Here is a 20,798-nt window from a genome sequence, read left to right as displayed (position 1 = left end):
CATCGTTGGTTTTGTTTCAAGTCATTTACTCTCTGTGATGTGTCGTTGATTTAGGGGTTACTTACCTTCTGTTTGGGCACAAGGAAAGCCATTGAGAGGAAAAGATACAAAATATGCTTTTGATTTTAGTTCATGATTATGCAATTTGCTCATAAATCATGGAACTAAACTAAGATCTAATTTAGGTTCTTAGCTAGAACTTTGAGTGGATTGATTAGATAGAGAAAACGTTTAAGAAATGTAGAATCATAAGCTTCTTTGATATTGGTATGTTTTTGAGGTTACCTTGCCCGATAGTGAGGTTTTCCATTAATGTAGGGCTATGGAGTTCACATCAACATTTTTGTGATAGTCAGGGATGATAATGTGAATACAGTTATGACTAGAATTTAAACCGCTTTTTTTTGAAGAGGCAACTTACATATGATGGTTTTCATCCTATTTATTTGAGATGCAAGAAATTTTCAAAATTGAAAAAATCATTGATAATAAATGCCTCCCTGCTTGGAGGTTGAAACGCGATCTTTTTACTCTGATCTAACAACAGGTTTGTCCGCGTCAACTCGGAATGTATGGTTAGCAGTATTATTACGCATTGACTATTGCGAACAACGTTAAAACTAATTCCACAAACTGAATGTGCGAAAGAATATTTTATGTCTGTGAATCAATATTTCCATTCTGGGAATAAATCACTCGTTTGTACTTTAATGGCACAACTTACTACCATGAAGTATAATAGTTCAACAACATATTGTCGAGATGACTACTATTGTAGCAAGGTTAAACACTCTAAACTATTAAACAATCTATCATTGTTATCATCTACGATTAAAGCAAGTTTTATGGCATGTTTTGAGGATTCTATTTCGTAATAGTATTTTTTTCAAAAAACTACAAATATTTTAAAGGTACAAACATATGGAATTAAGATATTATGTTGTCTATTAAGCAAGAATTGGTTGGTAAGTACATGTTATTCATATTTTAAAGTTGCAGATCATATGACTAAGTGTGTGAATTTTGATTTTATAAGCTCATTTGTATTTGATGAATCATTATTATCTATTCAGAAGTTGTTAGCTAATGCCTGATTGGAACAATACTTCATAGGTTTAAGTGCTCTTTGATGTAATCGTAATTTGTTGTTGTCTTCTACCAAGAAAATTTATTTTAATAATATTTAAAGAAAAACAAATATTCCAAAGGTGCAAAGATATGGAATTATAATATTTTTTTTAAATAGTACTATAGATTTAATCCAAAGGTGCTAAGCTAGTGTCTTGAATGTTTAAGACTGAGCCTAACATATATTTTTAAATGGTTTAATTATTTTTTGTCCAATCCACTTTGGGGCATAATATTTTTATTTAAATCTTTTCAAATTTTAATCGAGACTTCAAGCTTGGATGAGTAGCCTATTCCATGAACATGTCTATTGTATGCAGTACATATTTTACTAAATCACTAAATTAATTCTATATAATAACTTGTAGTCTCAAAATTTAGTTAAATTAAATTTATTTATAAGCAAAATAAAAATAATAAATTTTAGTTTATATATTATTTTAATAAAATATTTAAATTTTAGATGAAAATCATTTAACCAAATTTCATTGAATGAAAATAATTTTTAATTAATGAAATTATATTTGCAAGTTTTATTAAAGCTATGATTTAAATCTCATATATTAATGATTTTTTTAAGAGAAAAATATTCGATGCACTGCTATTGAAATTTAAAAATTACACAAGCAAAATTAGGATGATAATAAGTATAGGTAAGTTATAGCAAAAAATAAAAATAAAAATAAAAATAAAAATGAGACCCGTGGTAAATTTGTAACTTTACTAGTAGAGTTCCACTAGTAGAGTTCCACTAGCAACATATCAAATACTTACCAATTATCAATATGAGTAACTTTTGGTGTCCCTCGTAAAGTTAAAAGTATTATACTTAAAATATTATAATTTTTAATTTAAAATTAAAAAAATAAATAAAATCTAAATATACCACATTTTTATAAAAATTTACCCAATTTCTATTGGTGTTTTTCAAGAATTATGCGTGAAAATGGATACGGTACAAAAGAATTAGCCAAGATCGTTTGGGTTAAAAAATTCAACGAATCACAGTATATGTTTGCTTGGGTTAAAAGATTAAACCGGACCCGAACGAAGACGGGCCGAGCCTGTAGGCCTGGGTCTCGACATCACCACTTCAAAGTAGCTCGGTCCGTCTCTTTCCCTCGCCCCTCTGCCCCTCTAGAGATCTCTTTCTCCTTTCCGTTTATTCTGTTCTTCCCTTCATCCCTAGTAAATATTGTGTTAAGAATCTATGTCTGTTTTAATAGTGACGAGCTTAGGCGATATTGTGGTGGATTTGTTCACTGACAAATGTCCTTTAACCTGCAAAAACTTTTTGAAGCTTTGCAAGTTACTTCATTTTCCCAAATTTCATTTCTCCAATACAACCATAATTATTTCTGGCTTCTTCCTTTTAACTTTAATTCTTTTGGGCGCAGGATTAAGTATTATCATGGGTGTCTGTTTCACACTGTTCAGAAGGATTTTACTGCCCAAACAGGGGACCCTACTGGGACTGGCTCAGGTGGAGACTCCGTGTATAAGTAAGAATCAGTTAAAATATTGTGCTCTTCGGCATCTTTTTCCAGTTTTAGCTTCTATATGCCACAATTTCCTGTTCAGTTTCGTGATAATATTGAATTAGCTCGTTGTTTGAGTGCTAACCATTGAGATTACTGAGTCTTTTTGCTTCTTTTTTTTTTTCAGATTCCTTTATGGTGATCAGGCTCGATTTTTCGGCGATGAGATTCATCATGATATAAAGCATTCCAAGACCGGCACTGTTGCAATGGCTAGCGCTGGGGAGAATCTAAATGCTTCCCAGGTCTGTGATTCTTTTGCTTGATTCACGATAACTCAGTTTATAATGATAACGGCTTTGTTCATCTTCTACAAAGAATAAGTCTTCATTAATTCTAGTTTTAAGTTTGTTTATTGCTCTTCTCATTATGGAAACCACTTCTGTTTAAAATTGTTTTTCCTCTCTATCCAGTTCTATTTCACACTTCGGGATGATTTAGACTATCTTGACGGGAAGCACACAGTAAGTTTCTTGATGCATCTACTATTATTTTTTTCCTATCATTTTCTTAACCACGTTACTTATTGTGAATCGATGCTAATTTTAAAAAATACTCTTGAAATTGCTGTTTACAGTGTTTCCTTCAATGTCTAGATCAAAGCTTTTAATAAATTTTGTCAACTGCCTAGTATGAATTATTAATGTGTTGTTACTGGCATTTCTTATAAGTTAACCAGAATAATATGACATTTATGTTCTTGTTCAGTTTGCAACTAGAATATTCTATGGTGTATAGCTGGGATATTCCTTCATATGCTCCGTGTTTGTGATTCTAAGAGCTATGCTGAAATATTTTTGGCATTTGAGAGCTGCTTTTTTATTTTTTTTGAATTGCTGGTGGTTCATTTTAGGGTGTTTACTTTTTATGTTAAAACACATATCCAGTACCTCAAATTGGACATTTATTTTGTAGAGCTTCTTAATTAGACATTGTATTTTTGTTGCTGTTTTTGTTATTATTATTGATGATAATATCCCATATTCCTAAATGAGAGCTACTGTTGCAGGTCTTTGGAGAAGTTGCTGAAGGATTGGAAACTTTGACCAGGATTAATGAAGCTTATGTAGATGAGAAGAGCAGGCCATATAAAAATATCAGGTAGAACCTTGTTTCATTCTTTGTATGCTGTTTTAGCGAAGTCTGGGCTGCAGACAATATTTCCTATTCTATGTTGTTAGTTCATTTCAATTTATTCTGTAACATAATATATTAGTTGTGTCTATTGAAAATCAAACAGAATCAAACACACACACATATTAGATGATCCTTTTGATGATCCTCCCCAGTTGTCTGAGTTGATTCCTGGTGCTTCCCCTGAAGGAAAACCAAAGGATGAGGTAAGGACTCTTTCAGATGTTAGTTATTTGTATTTTAAAATGCTCAGCATAGTTGAATAAGTGACAAGTGACCTGCATATCAATTTTGGAAATTGCCAGTTCTTTTACCGAGATGCTTTCCAATTTTCGATTGTAATTGTGTTACATGCAGAGTCACTTGAGATTTCCTTAACTTTAATCGTTTGAAAGGAGAAAATGTCTAATTTTGTATGTTATGGAAAAATATGAGAAGCATATGGGATGCTTCATTATCTGAAAGGGAACTGTCTCACACTGCCTAGACTGTGCTTTTGAAGGCTAAGAAATTCTATATATTTTTTTTATTTTTATTTTTTAACTTGCTGATGTTTATTTTCTTACATTTTTTTAACATGCATTTTGGCTATTAATAATTTGCAACTGAATATTTACTGTAGGAATTTTCTAGCCTTATAGTGAATATTTAAGCAGGAAGTTGCTTTAGGGGCATCAAATATTTTCAGAGTTCAAAGCTCATTTAAGGCTCATTAAAAGAACACCCGGGTGTGAGAAGAAATAAAAGCACTATATAGGAGATTGGATTTTAAGAGTTTTGCTTGTCCCTGGAGCACTTAGCCTGTTCATAGTCCTTTCTTGATTTTAGTACATACCTTTATATATATATATATATTTAAATGGTTGTGGGATTAAGCTTTCATAGCAGAGAATTTACATTTTCAATTATTTTTGATAGTTTTGCTTATCTCTAGAGCATTTAGCCTTTGATGTCCTTTATTGATTTTATTGCATACCTTTATATTTTTTTTCGTCAAATGGTTGTGGGATTAAAGTTCTTTACTGTTATAACATAGAATTTGTATCTTCAAGTCAGTATCTAAAAATAGATGACTGGTTGAATAAGTTATCTGATACTTAAATGATATCTGGCTAGCTATTCTATAGGCTAGCTCTTCATTGATCACTTTCAACCTTCTGAGCAACCCTACTATATATTTAAGAAGGAAGAAGGGAAAAAAAGGAATAGAAAGAAAGGTGTGATGCATCCAATCTAAAACTAATTCGCTATGTGGGACTCAACTTGAATATAATCCCACAAGAAATTCATAACTTAATGAACATGGAATAGCACCTTGTAGCACTGCCCCTCACATGTGACTCAACAAGGATCTACACTTTGATAATCTTACAAAGAGTCATCAACCTTGTCTGTGGTCAGGCAGGAAGAACAGAGCCCAACTTTGGCTCTAAGACAATGCTGATTGTCCAACCTAACTAATTGGTAATATGTAGAAGGGCCTCATTTGAATATTAGGCTGTAGGAAACCCAATACATGAGATAGATGTGGGATAACGCCGCTTGATAAAGGATGGTTTTGGAATGTGAATGGTTGAGAATGTAAATGAGCAATGTAAAAGTCAGGAAAGTAATTTATATTTGGCTGTGTGTTGAAGCTGGTGATGCCTTTCTTCTTAAAAATGACTGGGACTTGGTCTAGGTTCAATCTGTGTTTGTCTGAATAATAAATCCTTGTGCTTACTCACACATGATTAAATATTTTAAATTGGCATGCTTGCTCGAGTAAGATTTGCAAGAAGTTGGTTATTAGACTCTATTTTTATTCTATTTTATCAAGCAAACTCTTGTTTTCCCACTACTATTTTGATTTTTTTATGTAACCTATAGAGTAGTAGACACTTAGATGGAACGTTGATATTGGTCCTTTTTTTCTGCTGCATTATCATGTACCTTTAAGAGGGTTCTGATTTTGACTGTAGAGGGATGGGGACATCTGATCTCATTAGTTTAATGCTGATCTCTAACTGATGTTGTGTATTAAGAATAATCAGGGGTCAGATATCATATCATACTTATATATATATATTTTTTATGTCAAGTGCCCTTTGGATAGTATGTTCTATTAAATATTAATAGTAATTACTAGTTTCTCTATACTTGTCTCTAGGTTGATGATGATGTTCGGCTTGAAGATGATTGGGTTCCCATGGATGAACAACTAGGTGCTTCGGAGCTTGAGGAGGTTCTCCGTGCAAAGGATGCCCATTCGAGTGCAGTTGTACTTGAAAGTGTAAGTTACCGTGTCCATGATGATTGTTTCTTTTTTTGTTTGAATGTGACCATTGTTAAAGTTTTTTACCGTCTTTTTCTCCATTGCAGGTTGGGGATATTCCTGATGCTGAAATTAAGCCTCCTGAGAATGTTCTATTTGTTTGTAAATTGAATCCAGTTACTGAAGTGAGTGCTTATTTTGTATTCAGTGTTGGCAATATGTGTGTGTACGTGTATTCATTGATTTGTTTCACTTATTTTGACTTTGATTGGAGAAGTTTATCAGAGAGGACTGACAAGGATAAGTTGGCTGAGAACATGAGGGTGCTTTCATTTTTACAGCATTTTTACTATTTGCATCCTGTCTCACTTGTTCCTTTGTCTTAATCAGAGGAAAAGACTCTTATCTAATCCAACCCTGACACCTTTCCTTCCTACAGATAAAGTTAAAACCAGATTAATGCAAGGCACATTTTCATTGCCTTTTTTTCATTTAACTGCAGGATGAGGACTTGCATACTATATTTTCACGTTTTGGAACCGTTGTATCGTGAGTAATAATATTCTTAATAGTTGGCAATATTGGGATTCTTGTGTTTTTCAATGTGTTTCTCACTGCAACTAAATGTCAGGGCTGAGGTAATCCGTGATTATAAGACTGGAGACAGTTTATGCTATGCTTTCATTGGTGAGTATCTTGATTGTTTTATCATCTTAATCCAAATGCATCTATATCCTATTATATGAGAAGCTTGACTTCGTCTTGTTTTCAATAAAATATTCTCTCTACAGTAATTTTCAATTCTGGGCAACTTCAAACTTGAAATATAGTTGAAATTCTTATGACTGATTTTGGAAGCTTTTTTTCTAGCTCTAGTCCTAAATTTGAGTGGAAGGTGGTTATTGTTTTTTGATTGAAAATGCTATTTTGAAGACTGAAGATGAACCTAGATAGAATAAGATGATAAGCAAAATAGAGTGCAGTAAGCCTGATCCAAATTGGTGGTTTGGATTTTGATTATTTAGTCTCATGATAATTCATTAATAGTTGTTGAGTCTTGTATGTTAAATTAGACAAAGTAATGTGTTTAAGTCAAACACTTTGGTGTCACAGTGAACGTTCATGATTAAATATCCACCAGATCTTTATGGATATTCGTGACATCAAGGAAAGTTAATTATTGCTATTTCATTAAAATTTCTTCCTTTTTGTTTTGATCAACACTTTATTACTTACGTTTTGTTCTCTTGGATTAATAATACTGTCAACGGTATTTTATCAATTCAGAATTTGAGACCAACGAGGCATGTGAACAAGCATATTTCAAGGTATAACACAATAAATGTTCTTTCTTGCATGTTTCTTACTTGATATTTGAAGATTATGTGAACTGATCACACAGCTGTTTTATTCTTGTTCAATTTTGTTTCTACTTGAGGCATGGGTTCCCAAGGAGTTATAGTATTAGTACTACTGTTGTTATTTATTTAAAATCTCAGGTTTCTTGAATTTAATTGGGAAGAAAAACTATTTTTCCTTTGCTTCAAGTACCTTATTTGTCAATGTGGATTTAAGTGATCCTCAAGGGTAAACCTTGTTGGTTGGACTTGAGACTAAAACTCAGAGGATCTAAATTTAAAATCTTGGGATAGATGGATTTTATGGGGGTGGGAGGGGGTTACCTACTTTCATGTAGCTCATCAATAATAATGACGTGGATGCTGATATGGCCATCTTGTCAGCATTTTGTGAACAATCTTAGCACTTAGCATCAGGATTTACTTCGTTATGTAATTTAGCATGTGTTAAATTTCAATGACCCAAGCAAGAATCGTGTGTGAAGAATATTTACATCTGGTGAAAATTACCAATGTCTTTAAAAAAGAACATTAGACTTTCCTAATAAAACTTGTTTTATGTTAAGTTTAGAGACCCTAATGACTGCTAGACCAAAAGTGTAATCTAATTGGCCTTAAATCTTACTCCAACTAAGCCTAGATTTACCTTAATACTCGGATATACTTTATTAATTTATCAAACATAATGGTTGCATTTGAAAATAATATATTTCAGACTAGGACTATTTTAGCACAGGTTTGGTTTTTTTTAATTATCGTTTGGCAGAGTCTTTACTCTTCAAGTTTTGATTGATGGTGAAAAAGCCTTGTCGAGATAGTCCTTTGCAAGTGTTTGCCTACTTTCTAGAGCTACTACATACTTAACATGCAAAGTTAATGTGATATAACTTAAATACTCTAAATATATAGAATTTCAAATTTAGCTCATAAAATTTACAGTGTAAATAAAACACATTCCTACGTAATTAAACACTCCATTTGGCATTGTTCTTGTCCTTGGGAATAAGCAGTACTTCTTTCTTTTGGACATAAAATTGATGCCACTGGTCCGTTAAAAAGCAGGCTCTTTTTGTGGGTCAAATATTTATTTTTAGTTTAACTTTTCTTTCATGTGGGCATGGAGATTTTGCTGTTGACTGAATTTTTCATTGTAGATGGATAATGCGTTGATTGATGACAGAAGGATACATGTGGATTTTAGTCAAAGTGTTGCAAAACTTTGGTCCCAATACAGGCGCAAGGATCAACAGAAGGGTAAAGGTAAATTTACTGCCATATTGCAGTGTTCAAAGGTTACATACTTGAGATCCTAGGCCTACCTATTGAACTACCCTGCCCATCGTCAATGCTTTGGCGCTTATTATGCAATTTGATGCATAGATATATATTTGTTACGAAAAAATAGAAATAGTCAAGTTGCTTAAACCTTTCTCTGTTCAATCAGTTAATGAACCTGTTAGATTGAATCTAGTGCATTGGACACACCTGACCTCTTAGGTTGTTTAGAGTTGGTATAAGGAAATTCTTGCTACTTAGATGATCAAGTTCTTAAAGTGATGGGTTCTATTGATCCGTAGATGATGGGAAAGTTGAATGCAAAAGAAGCCATCTGCAAAGTGCTTAATTACTCAGAACAGGAAGACTTAAAAACAAATAGAAAATTCCTTAAATTTTGTGTAGAATATGCATTTAAGCCTTTATACTCTGATTTGGTTCAATTGATCCCACAGTGTTTTATGAGATAAATCCGTTAAGTCTTTGTTAATGTAATCAGTAAAAAAGAAAGTTAACTGTAAGTGGACTTGAATTACATTGAATTGGTTCATATGGGCTCTGAATTGGACACTTGCAAGTTGCACTTGTAGAAGAAATCTTTTTGGCTTTGAACTGAATGTGAAAACCTTACAATGAAATATGCAAGGACAGGGACCTTGTAAAAGATTAGCTGGGTGAGTGGTTCTTTTTCTGCCTCATGTCTGATCCTATCTGTTTTATTTTGAGAAATCCTCTAAAGATTGGAGTAAAGATTGCCTCCAATATTTGGTCAATGGTTATTGATATTTGATAATAAAAACATTTGTAAGCATGCACATTTGTTAGAAGTTCGGTTCTTCGCTTCTAAACATGTTTTATAATTCCTTCATCTGAATGTCTGTTTGTCTCTGAATATCACGTTCCTTTATACTTGTAAATTTCACAGTAGCTGAACTTTGCACATCTAACTTGTTTGTATGTTTTGGGCGTAGGAGGAGGTTGTTTTAAATGTGGTTCTATTGATCACGTTGCTAAGGATTGTACTGGGGGACCCTCAACCCAGTTGCAAAATTCTAAATATATTTTAAAGGATGAAAATGCACAGCATGGTGGAGATAATAGCTCAAGGTCCGTGACATTGGATGCTTATATATGCATTCCTTCTTGGCCCTCTTTTTTTCTTTCTTTTCTACTGACAATGTGATGGTTGTAATAGATATGAGATGGTATTTGATGGGGATGCTCCCGAGACTCCTCAGCAAGGAAAAATGGATCTGTCCCATGAGTCTGATGGCAATGAGCGCAGATACAAAATAAACAGGAAAAGTTCTCATACTATGGAGGGGAAAGACTTCAATGATAAGGATAAACAGAGAAACAGAAGTAGAGATTACAGAGCGGATATGAGTCGATCTGGTGGGTGGAGAGACGAGAAACATCTTAAAGACCAGTTTGATGGAGAAAGGCATGTAGACAGACAAAGAGGAAGAGATGAGCAAAATCACAGAAAGAGTAGTTCAGATATTCGCCGTGATGACCGGAGAGGTGATGCAGGTAACAGAAAGAGATATGCTGACGACAATAGTCCTCCAAATAGAAGACAAGATGAGCACAGAAAAAGGAGCCGTGATGATGATGCCTACACTGATAAGAAGGGTGAAAGTGATTATTTGAAGAAATATGCAGATAGTAACAGACGAGATTCGAGGAATGAGTCGAGTTACAGAAGAAGTGGTGCAAATGACCATGGCCATAAAGATCGGAGGGAAGAACGGACAGATAGGCACCGGAGAACTAAAAGTGATGATGATCATGATAGGGATAGAAGATGGTACCGGAGAACTGAAAGTGATGATGATCATGATAGGGATAAAAGAAGCCGAGGTGATAGGAAGAGATAGAATGATGCATGATATATGCTTTATTTTCGCTAGTAAACGCAGCAAATCAAGTAGGCTTAGCATCTGTTTTTTGATAAAACGACCAGTCAATTACCATATTCATATGAATCAACTAAAACCTTAAGCTTGATTACCAATTACGACCTTTTCCAAGGTGTTGTGTTGTATCTCCATGAGTTACTTTTGATTTTTTTTTAACTACACTGAGTCTTTCGGTTTTATCAAATAAATAGAAAACTTATGGGTGCGATGAATTCTAATCTTGAGAGAACGCATTAGTAAAAGAATGATATTTCGAATTAACTTAAATCTATAATAACCAAGTATTTAAGAGCAAAAGAAAAGCCCAAGGTCCAAAGATTCATCCGCCCTCGATCACTTTCTTCCATCCGTCCTTTAGAGAAAACGAGAAAAATCGCGCTCCCTGCCACCGCGCAGGTAGGTAACTACACGGCTGTCGCCGTACAATGCAGAAAGCGAAAGGCTCTTCGAACCTGGTTTCCCGCCAAATCACCATTCTTTGGGAAACCCATTTTCACCAATCTTTTGCACAAAAGCTGTTATCCCTCTTAAAAAAATGCACGTCCACCAAGCTCTTACAACAAATCCACACCCAAATGCTCGTCAATGCCATTCGAAAACCAAACTTCCTCCTCTCCAAAATCATTGACCTCAAGAACTTCGCCTACGCTTCTCTTCTCTTTTCCCAAATCCCGCAACCCAACGATTATGCTTTCAATGTCATGATCCGTGGCCTTACGACCGCATGGCAAAACTACACTGCAACTCTTCATTTCTATTATCAAATGAAGTTTTTGGGTTTAAAACCAAATAAATTCACTTACCCTTTTCTGTTTATTGCGTGTGCTAATCTTTTACAGCTGACCCATGGCCAGTTAGCACATTCCTCCGTGTTTAAACTTGGCTTGGACGCTGATTCTCATACTACTCATTCTTTGATAACTATGTATGCCCGTTGTAGCGAATTGGGTAGTGCTCGTAAGGTGTTTGATGAAATAACCGAAAGGGATTTGGTGTCATGGAACTCGATGATTTCGGGGTATTCTAAAATGGGGCAGGCGAGTGAGGCGGTGGGATTGTTTGGGAAGATGAGAGAAGAAGGATTTGTACCTGATGAGATGACATTAGTCAGTGTTTTGGGGGCTTGCGGGGACTTGGGGGATTTAAGTCTAGGGATGTGGGTGGAGGGGTTTGTTGTGAAACATAAGATGCAATTGAGTTCATATATTGGGTCTGCTTTGATTGATATGTATGGAAAGTGTGGGGATTTGGTATCGGCAAGGAGGGTCTTTGATGGAATGCTGGGGAAGGATGTGGTCACCTGGAATGCCATGATCACTGGGTAAGTAAAATTCTATTCCGTGCACTTGTTTTCTTTTTCCCTTTTTTTTAAATCTAATTTATTTAAGTGCCATAGCATAAGAAGTTTTCTTTTTAAGTTGGACTAGTTAGGCAATAATTTTAGGGATGACAATTTTAAATAATGTCTTGACGTAAAAAAGCCTCTTTAACTAGAATGGTGGCAAAATTTTAATCGTAAATGACACATCAAGAAGTTAAAATTTTAAACTTTGTTTAATGCATGAATTGCTGGCAGTAATAATTGGATAAATTGTTTTGAACTCCCTCAAAATAAAATTGTTTTGAACAGGTTATGTTGGTTCGGTCATATGGGCTAACAGTTTTATACGATTAATTAAAGTTAGACGTTCAGATGGTGGAGGTTAAATAGTAGCCTTGAGATACATTAACTCGGTTCTTATGTTAGATATAATGTGTACTAGAAAAGCATTTTTCTAGCAATAAATTCTTAAAATATTTAAAACTTAATGATTTTTATATCAAATGATTATCTTTGCCGAATTTTATGATTAGATGCTGTGCTATCTATACGTTATAGGTATGCACAAAATGGAATGTCAGATGAAGCAATCAAGTTGTTTCATGGCATGAACGATGCAGGAGTTAACCCAGACAAAAGAACATTGGCTGGAGTTCTTTCAGCATGTGCCTCAATTGGGGCCCTTGAATTGGGCAAATGGACTGATGCATATGCATCACAAAGAGGGTTACAACATGATATCTTTGTTTCTACTGCATTGGTTGATATGTATGCTAAGTGTGGGAGCTTGGATGATGCACGAAGAGTATTTGAAAACATGCCTATTAAAAATGAGGTTTCATGGAATGCAATGATCTCTGCTCTTGCTTTTCATGGGCGATCTCAGGAGGCTTTATCACTGTTTGAGCGCATGTCAACTGATGGTACGGATGCCTGTCCAAATGATGTGACATTTGTGGGAGTACTTTCAGCATGTGTGCATGCAGGATTGGTTAATGAAGGCTGGCGGTATTTTAACTTGATGAACTTATCATATGGGTTAACACCAAAAATTGAGCATTACTCTTGCATGGTTGATCTTTTGTCACGTGCTGGTCAACTTTATGAGGCTTGGGACTTCATTGAGAAGATGCCTGAAAAACCAGATGCAATTGTATTGGGGGCACTACTTGGTGCCTGCCAAAAGTCCAAAAATCTTGATCTTAGTGAGAAGGTGATGCTACTTCTTCTACAAATGGAGCCTTCAAATTCTGGAAACTATGTTATCTCATCAAAGATATATGCAAAATCAAGAAGGTGGGATGAATCAGCACAAATGAGGGCATTGATGAGACATAGGGGTGTCAGTAAAACTCCTGGTTGTAGCTGGCTTGACATTGAAGGTCAACTTCATGAATTTCTTGCCAGAGATGACTTGCTATATCATTCAAGTGAGCTTCATCAAGTGTTTGAGTTGTTGAATGTGGAGATGAAGAGGGAAGGATATATTCCAAAGGTTGATTAACAAATAGAAGTGAGTGTTCAGAAACATTCTTTCCTCGTAATTGTTTCAATGCTGAAGAAACACGCTCAGAGTTCCTTTGTGGCAGGTTTATTAGTTTGGGCAAAATATTCTAAATATTTTATTTTAACCCTCTATGCTGATTATGATTGTAAATTTTTCATGGAAGGCCTATCACCACAAAAACATTTGTTGCAAAGATATATGAAGAAGCATGTCAATAGCTTAATTTCAGTATTAAGCATTTAGTACGTCAAAACTATTTTTCTCTTGGTTCTGAAAACAATCACTAAATGCTGAAGATTACATACTTGAAGTAACTTCTCTTTTTTTCTTTTTTTTTTTGAAGTTTTCTTGAAGTAACTTCTATGGTAGCCTTTTGAGTTTCTATAACTTTCAAACTGGTAAGTCGTAAGATCCTTTTTTTCTTTGTTAATCTAACACTAATTAACTGCTTGGTTTGATATGCTAGTATCATTAACATGTTTTTATGAATGAGTTTTAATAACTCGGATATGAACTGCCAAAATTCCTCAAGTCACCTGTGCCGAGCATGCTTTTACACATGCAAACATACCTAGGGGTAAAACCTATCTTGTTTGTGGCCCCAAAAGAACAATGTGTATATGTTTAAAATGTTATGGAAATGATTTTATCATTCACCCTTTCTTCTTCACCAAAAGCATATCTATTTGTCCAACAAACAGCTGTAGTTCTAGTGGATCATAAGTTATTATGTTCATACACAGTACTTGTAGACAAGGTGTGCCTTTATATGCAATTAGGCGCTGTATGAGTGTTACATTTGCTGATGGTATTTTGTCTTTTTATGAACTTTCTCTTACATTGCTTTTTGACAGGTTGGTTTTCATGGGTTAATGGTGTTTCCTGATGTGTTGAGCAGCAGCAGCAATTGGTGATTATATAAGATATTGTATACATGATACATTTAAAAGAAACAACCAAATGTTTAGCTTATGGTTGAGCTCTGAAGCGGAACTGCTATTTGTAGATCTAGAAGAACAGGATACTTACAGGCTGCACTCTAATCCTTTCTTGTATTCATTTAATTTTTCATACTAATTTCTCAGAAAAAGCGTCTTTTACCTTGTGAGGATTTTAAATTTTGTTTCAGATGACATCAGTTGAAGACAGAAATTCACCTGGGATGCATATATATGCGTGTGTGTGTGTGTGTGTGTGTGTGTGTGTTTAATGATAGCATAGCTACAAATTATCTTTCAATCTTTTTCCTATTAGGATATTGTATTATTGTCAGTAAGACTTGTTTATGGTTTAGGTTGAGGTAGGTTATATGGTAAAGGCTGTCTCAGCTTGATATGTAAAGAACATTTTCTAAGTAATCCACCCACTTCAGCTTTCGAGGAGTTTGAAACCTTAACGTTGCCTTTGACTATGTTTAATTTTTTTTAATTTTAAATCGCAAATATGTATTTTTACAAAAGAAATTTAAATTATAAGATGAACAAGTATGGTATGGTTAAAGGGATGGATTGAAGGAATGTAAATAAAATGAAGATATGTGGTGTGGAAGTAGATAATGTCATCTTTATTTCTATCCCGCTCCTTAATGATTTTAAAAGTAAAATTCAAAATTATTCAGCTATAATAAGTAATTAAGGTCGATAGTATATATTAATGATAGTAAAGTATTTTGGAAAAGATTTAAATGGGCTTCGGAAAGAACCTAAATCCTAAAGCAAAATCTCCGTAATCAAGGTAGTAAAATGCTTTTGAAAAACAATTATATGGGCTTCAAATATGGGCTTTGAATCAAAACAAACTAAACCCTAAAGCAAAATTGCGCTCCCTGCCTCAACCCTTCCCTCTTTCTCTTCCAAATTTAAAGCTGCCGCTGATTTCTCTCGTGGGGGGTTTTTTTTTTTTTCTCTTTTTTAATTTTCTTAAGTAGCCATAGGATGAGGAAGCTAAAGTTTCATGAGAAAAAACTGTTGAAGAAAGTAAATTTTTTGGAATGGAAAAGAGAAGGTGGTCACCGGGAGAATCTCATTCTGCATCGTTATCATGTCACTGGTCGTGACGATTATAAGAAGTCTGTAATTTCTCTATAGTCTGTTCATTCTTGATATTGATATTGATATTGATTTTGATTTTGGGTTTATATATTATTTATGGTTGGTTGAAATTGGAAACAGATATTCCGGTTTGTGCCGGATGGTCCAGAAATTGGTGAATATATTGAAGCAGATGGATCCTCGAGACCCTTTTCGAATCGAGATGACTGATTTGCTGTTAGAGAAACTGTGGGTTTTTCTTTATAAGTTGTTATAGTTTAACTTCATTTAAAGTTGTAGTTTTTGCTACTTCACTTGTGTAATTTATATTGAATTATGTTGTAATATTCTGAATAAATGTTTCATGTTGTTAAGATATAGAACTATATAATAGAACATTCAGAATTATGTTTGTCATTGTTTCACTTTGCTGAGTGAATATAGAGAAAGATTTCAATCTCCAAACATCCCGAAACTTTTGAATTATGGTGACAGTAGTTATTTTGAGGATTAATCCTATAAGAATGCCCAAAAGGTGGTTTAAAATCTATGTTGCCCTGCCTTTCTGACTATGCTTTTGTGCTAATAGATACATTATTACTTGATTTTTACTTATACATGCTTGTTATGAGATCAAGATGCAAAGATTCCATAATTGTTGGGTTGAGTTTTTCCTCGAATGAATGAATTGTATATCTTAAACAAAAGACATTGATTCATATATCATTTTCCTATCATTGGCAGATACAATATGGGCGTAATCCCAACCAGGAAAAGCTTGGCTCTATGTGATCGGTTATCAGTGTCATCTTTTTGTAGGTAAGCAAATACTTGTTCAAATGCATGGCTGATATGAATGCATAGAATGGTTTTTGTTTTGTTTGCCTAATTAAAGCAAACATGGAAGTGCTTCATGAGCATTGCTTCTTTGGTATGTTTACTCTGTTATTGTTTTCTTTGCTTGCAGGCGTAGGCTCTCAACCGTGCTGGTGCACCTAAAGTTTGCAGAACACTTGAAAGAAGCAGTCACGTATATTGAGCAGGGACACATTCGTGTTGGTCCAGAGACAGTGACAGACCCGGCATTCCTTGTAACAAGGAACATGGAAGACTTCATTACATGGGTAGACACATCGAAAATACGGAGGAAAGTGTTGGAATACAATGAGAAGTTGGATGATTATGATGCAATGAACTGAAACCTTTTTCAGGAGCATTCTTCACCGTACGTAAAACTCTTCCAAGGCGTAGGTCACGGTGATACATAATTCCTGTGTTGCTGCGAATTGAGAGACCCATTAGATCATCCAATGACATAGGTGTCTCATTCTGTTTCTGTTTACTATTATATTCTCAGTTTTGTCTCTGAAGGGGAGTAAGGGTTTGCTTTGTTATTTTAGGCACCTTTTTTTTGGGTTTTACTTCTATTGGCATGTTTTATATTACAAGTTTTATTTATAATTTTAGATGATAAAGTGTTTGAATCTTGGTTTTTATATTGGTTGATAATAAATTTGAGTAGGATTATAAGCTTGAAGTAGAATTATTAATGGAAGATACGCACACAATAGGAACATCCTGCAGACTCTCATGAGGCCTTGATAAATTATCATGTCTCAAACAAACATGGAAATAGGTTTGGACGACTCGACTCGGCCCATTTTCTTGATTATCGACAAATACGCATCAGACATAAATGGAATTTGATGCGGACTGTTCTGAGGTTGTGGTTATTTCTCAATGTAATGGCATGTTGTCCACCCACTTTCTCTTGTTGTTTGGGAGAGGGATCATATCCCACTTTCATTTGTATCTTTGCCTAAAGTAAAGATGGTATTGGCCAAGCAACATCCCATTTCCTCATGATTCTTGATATATGGACCGCACCATTATTTGTTCTTTTCTTTTCTTTTGCGATAGAAACTGTGCATTTTTATATTATTTGATGATACGTAAGAATTTATTACTAAAACAAAACAGTACTTAATTTTAGCTTCACAAAATTGATCATGTGGACCAACTTATTCCAACATGATTGATATTTAAAGCAAGCTTAGGCCATTAAGAAAGGAAGGAGTGGGCAACCCACTAGTAGGTGTAGGTGTAGATTATTGTACCAGATATATACAATCCTTCTGCTTATTGCATGGCGATAATTGATTTACAACTCAATGATTAGGAAATGGGGATGACTTTGATGATTTCTCCTCTACTCTCATATCATGGTTTTTTGGGATTTAATGATATCTCAGTGGCCACCATCCTTTTTTTGTTTTTATATCATCTTATTTCCCATTGAACACATTACCATGATGATGTTGTTGAACCAAAAAATTCTTTCATTTTCAATGCACACTTTTTTTTTCTCTTTTTATTTGAATTAAAATACAACCATAAAATTTCAAATATCCTTGTTAGATTGTGTTGGCATGTATATATTATTTAAGGACGAAATGAATTAAGGTTTTTGAAGTGCAATATGATATGATATAAATGGAAGCTTTTCCAATCGTGCGGAACTTACTATAAAAGGATTAAAAAAAACAAAAAAGGAAACATGTTGATTTGCAATGGTGTACTAAGAATTGCAGTTTATGTAGCATAAAAGCCAACAGGTGAGGGAACAAATATAAGTTAGCTTGTCCCAAGACTTGAAACATGGTTTACATATAATTATTATATCTTGAGGTGGTGGAATAATACTGGGCAGAAACGATATGACAAGGACATTACAAAATGAGTGGGCATCCTCAAGTAATTTAGTTGATGATGCAGAGCGCAATATGCCCCTTTTGTTTATTTTATAATTGTAGAGTTAAAAGAAGATGCATATGCAATTATTGCCATTCGCTTATCATCAAGTTATAATTTATAGTGCAAAATTAATATGACAGCCCTACAACATTATTAATTTATAACCAAGAAATTACAGGAAATGGTTTATGAGCCTATTAATACAAAAAAAAAAAAACTTAGAAATATGATTTATATAAAAAGGCATTCAATACCATTCAGTTACCACTCCGCTCTAACCTATTTCATTCATACACACAATCTATATTAAAGATATGCACACCATACACAATTAAATGATAAAACATAACATTAGCATTTAGCATCTCTCCGATATCCTTTCTCATCTTCTCTACTTCCTTTTTTTTACCAAACCAAACCCTACCACCATTATATCTAAATTCCTTTTTCATTATTTATCTTCTCAATTTCCTATATCAACCACGCATTACTTCCTCATAAGATTGGACATCCTATTTTCAACTTGTTTGGAGACCCCTCAAAATACAGGTTTTTCTTCATTTTAAAATTAAACTATAGACCCACCAACTTATGCCCTGCCCGCAATCATCAGCGCATTGTGACAATAATGTATCCGAATCTTAATCGAGGGGCCATTTTGCTTACTACTATTTTTATTTTTTTAATAAAAAGAGTAAAATATAATTTAAAACAGGGCGAAGTTAAAAAAAATAGGGAAGTTGAAATTAAATTGTCTATATTTTTATAATTTTTAAAAAATTAAATTAATATTTTATCATTTTTAGAGGGAACAAAATAAAATTTTACCTTTATTAATTTAAAATTTTTAAAAATTTAAAGGACCAAAATGACAAAAAATTTCATTTTGGGGCCCCTCAATCCGCCTCTGTACATAGGTGATATAATACTTTATCCAATGGTTGGCTATGATAAATTAAAGGGTAAGCTACATTAATAGTCACTTAAATATGATTTATAGTGTCACACAATTATGAAAAGTTACAAAATTGTCATCTAATTTTATCTTCTTTTTTTTTGTTACCTAAAAAGACAATTAAATAGTTAAGTGGTTAATTTGTAATTTTTTTATAGTTGGATGACAAAAGAAAATCCAAATTAGATAAGTAGACTTAATTAAATAATGTGATTGGTATTGGCATAGAGCTCAAACTGGGGTATATGAAAATTAAGGGGTTGACTTTTGTGCCGCCCACCCAAATTGAAAATTAAGAACCTATCTATTAGTATAAATGCTAAATGGCATGTCCACTCTAATTTATCATGCACGACGGAAAAAATAGGAAGTTATGCATTCATATTGTAAATCAGAAGTAAGAGTATGGTTTGAGAATATTTGCTCCTTTATTCTTATTCTTATTCTTAGAAAATATGGGTTGTAATTAGACAGTTAAACAAATTGTGCATTCTGACTAAAGATACAATCTGAAATCTTTTGTAATAAATGCTAACAGAAACATAAATGCCACCCAAAAGTACGATATCTTAAAATATTCTTTCTCAAGGATAATTTTCTTTTTAAGTGAGACATAATGAAAGATAACCTTTAACTTTTCGCTTTTTATTTAATTTTTTTTATTGAAGCAATCAAAATAATATTATTAAACGATGGCTAATATGCTATGCCTTCTATTTCATTTTTAAAAAGATGCATTACTTACTACTGAAAAATATTCTTATAACTTTTGTCATAAAAAATTATTTTTAAAAAATATTCTAAAATACGAAGATAAGACGTTGAATTTTAGCGTTTCCAATCGTTCCATACTACTTTTTAAGGGTAAATTATACTTAGGGTGTTTAATTAAGTTCAAAAAATTCAATTAAATTTGTGATAAGAGATGATGTGATAATTTTAAAATTAAAATAATAACATATTTAAATATTATTATTTACACATTATATCAATTTGATCATTATTCTAAAAAATTTAACCTCTAACATTTATTAATTATCTCAATTTCATTTTGATTCTCTTGAGCTCTCAAAAGCAAGCAAAAATGGCTGGAACTACTTCAACATCATTGCCAAATCCCATCATAATCGACCCTTCAAAAATCATTACCCCTTATTTCGAGTCTTGACTCTTGACGTAGGCAATGAACCCAGTGACAAACTATACCAGAAAAAGACAACCTTATGTTCTGTGAAAAAATGCTAGTTTCTAATAATAAAAAATCTTGTTAACAGCCCAGATGGCAAAAATGTTTGGTAGCCCAATCATCTGTGGCTTGGGAAAACTAAAATTTTATTTTAGGAACAAGCTAAATTCTACTTATTTTGGTTTCAACGTAGTACATATATATATATATGTCTATGCGCAATAAGCAAACCATCAAGTCAGACCATTCAAATGTAAATACCAAAACCTGTTTAATGATATTTACCAAAAAGCGGAATATTATAATGTAATGATTTTTGAAAAAGAAATATTAAGTCATATGATCATTTGATATTTTCGGTTTTTATTACTACATGCATTATATGTAATTTTACATGTTTAATTTTTAAATTTTATTATATATCATCATCTTGATG

At 33.4% G+C, this 20,798-nt stretch overlaps 3 protein-coding genes across 8 annotated transcripts; all 3 read left to right on the top strand.

The window, feature by feature from the left end:
• Nucleotides 1-2,172: 2,172 nt before the first annotated feature.
• Nucleotides 2,173-10,734, top strand: LOC107907362 (peptidyl-prolyl cis-trans isomerase CYP59). The gene is made up of 14 exons (XM_016834711.2): nt 2,173-2,436; nt 2,526-2,630; nt 2,794-2,911; nt 3,080-3,130; nt 3,676-3,767; nt 3,907-4,006; nt 5,950-6,072; nt 6,162-6,239; nt 6,557-6,603; nt 6,686-6,741; nt 7,342-7,382; nt 8,567-8,672; nt 9,659-9,794; nt 9,883-10,734. Exons 1-14 carry the CDS (start codon nt 2,339-2,341, stop codon nt 10,565-10,567), a joined length of 1,836 nt encoding a protein of 611 aa, XP_016690200.2. The 5' UTR covers nt 2,173-2,338; the 3' UTR covers nt 10,568-10,734.
• Nucleotides 10,735-10,828: 94 nt separating this feature from the next.
• Nucleotides 10,829-14,833, top strand: LOC107907361 (pentatricopeptide repeat-containing protein At2g34400). 6 transcript variants are annotated; one of them, XR_005926880.1, is made up of 5 exons: nt 10,829-11,930; nt 12,489-13,443; nt 13,601-13,679; nt 13,781-13,835; nt 14,292-14,833. XR_005926880.1 is itself a non-coding variant. In XM_016834710.2 (3 exons), exons 1-2 carry the CDS (start codon nt 11,035-11,037, stop codon nt 13,432-13,434), a joined length of 1,842 nt encoding a protein of 613 aa, XP_016690199.1. In that variant the 5' UTR covers nt 10,829-11,034; the 3' UTR covers nt 13,435-13,443; nt 14,292-14,833. The 6 variants fall into 6 exon arrangements, 1 of the variants encoding a protein (XP_016690199.1); XR_001686884.2 differs by lacking the exon at nt 13,601-13,679; XR_001686881.2 differs by having other exon boundaries at nt 12,489-13,679.
• Nucleotides 14,834-15,227: 394 nt separating this feature from the next.
• LOC107907364 (U3 small nucleolar ribonucleoprotein protein IMP3) lies at nt 15,228-16,963 on the top strand. The gene is made up of 4 exons (XM_016834714.2): nt 15,228-15,505; nt 15,609-15,716; nt 16,212-16,286; nt 16,435-16,963. Exons 1-4 carry the CDS (start codon nt 15,372-15,374, stop codon nt 16,664-16,666), a joined length of 549 nt encoding a protein of 182 aa, XP_016690203.2. The 5' UTR covers nt 15,228-15,371; the 3' UTR covers nt 16,667-16,963.
• Nucleotides 16,964-20,798: the final 3,835 nt, after the last annotated feature.

The sequence above is a fragment of the Gossypium hirsutum genome, chromosome A05 (assembly GCF_007990345.1).
Source record: "Gossypium hirsutum isolate 1008001.06 chromosome A05, Gossypium_hirsutum_v2.1, whole genome shotgun sequence".
Lineage (NCBI taxonomy): Eukaryota > Viridiplantae > Streptophyta > Magnoliopsida > Malvales > Malvaceae > Gossypium > Gossypium hirsutum.
The sequence above is the reverse complement of the archived record's forward strand: the minus strand, read 5'-3'. Positions and strand labels throughout refer to the sequence as shown.

Bases quoted from the DNA above. Each gene is read 5' to 3' on its own strand.
- LOC107907362 (XM_016834711.2), top strand. From the start codon at position 2,339: ATGTCTGTTTTAATAGTGACGAGCTTAGGCGATATTGTGGTGGATTTG. The intron at 3,131-3,675 runs GTAAGTTTCTTG...CTACTGTTGCAG, and splicing joins ATCTTGACGGGAAGCACACA to GTCTTTGGAGAAGTTGCTGA. The intron at 3,768-3,906 runs GTAGAACCTTGT...AAAATCAAACAG, and splicing joins AGGCCATATAAAAATATCAG to AATCAAACACACACACATAT.
- LOC107907361 (XM_016834710.2), top strand. From the start codon at position 11,035: ATGCAGAAAGCGAAAGGCTCTTCGAACCTGGTTTCCCGCCAAATCACC. The intron at 11,931-12,488 runs GTAAGTAAAATT...TATACGTTATAG, and splicing joins TGGAATGCCATGATCACTGG to GTATGCACAAAATGGAATGT.
- LOC107907364 (XM_016834714.2), top strand. From the start codon at position 15,372: ATGAGGAAGCTAAAGTTTCATGAGAAAAAACTGTTGAAGAAAGTAAAT. The intron at 15,506-15,608 runs GTCTGTAATTTC...AATTGGAAACAG, and splicing joins GGTCGTGACGATTATAAGAA to ATATTCCGGTTTGTGCCGGA. The intron at 16,287-16,434 runs GTAAGCAAATAC...CTTTGCTTGCAG, and splicing joins TCAGTGTCATCTTTTTGTAG to GCGTAGGCTCTCAACCGTGC.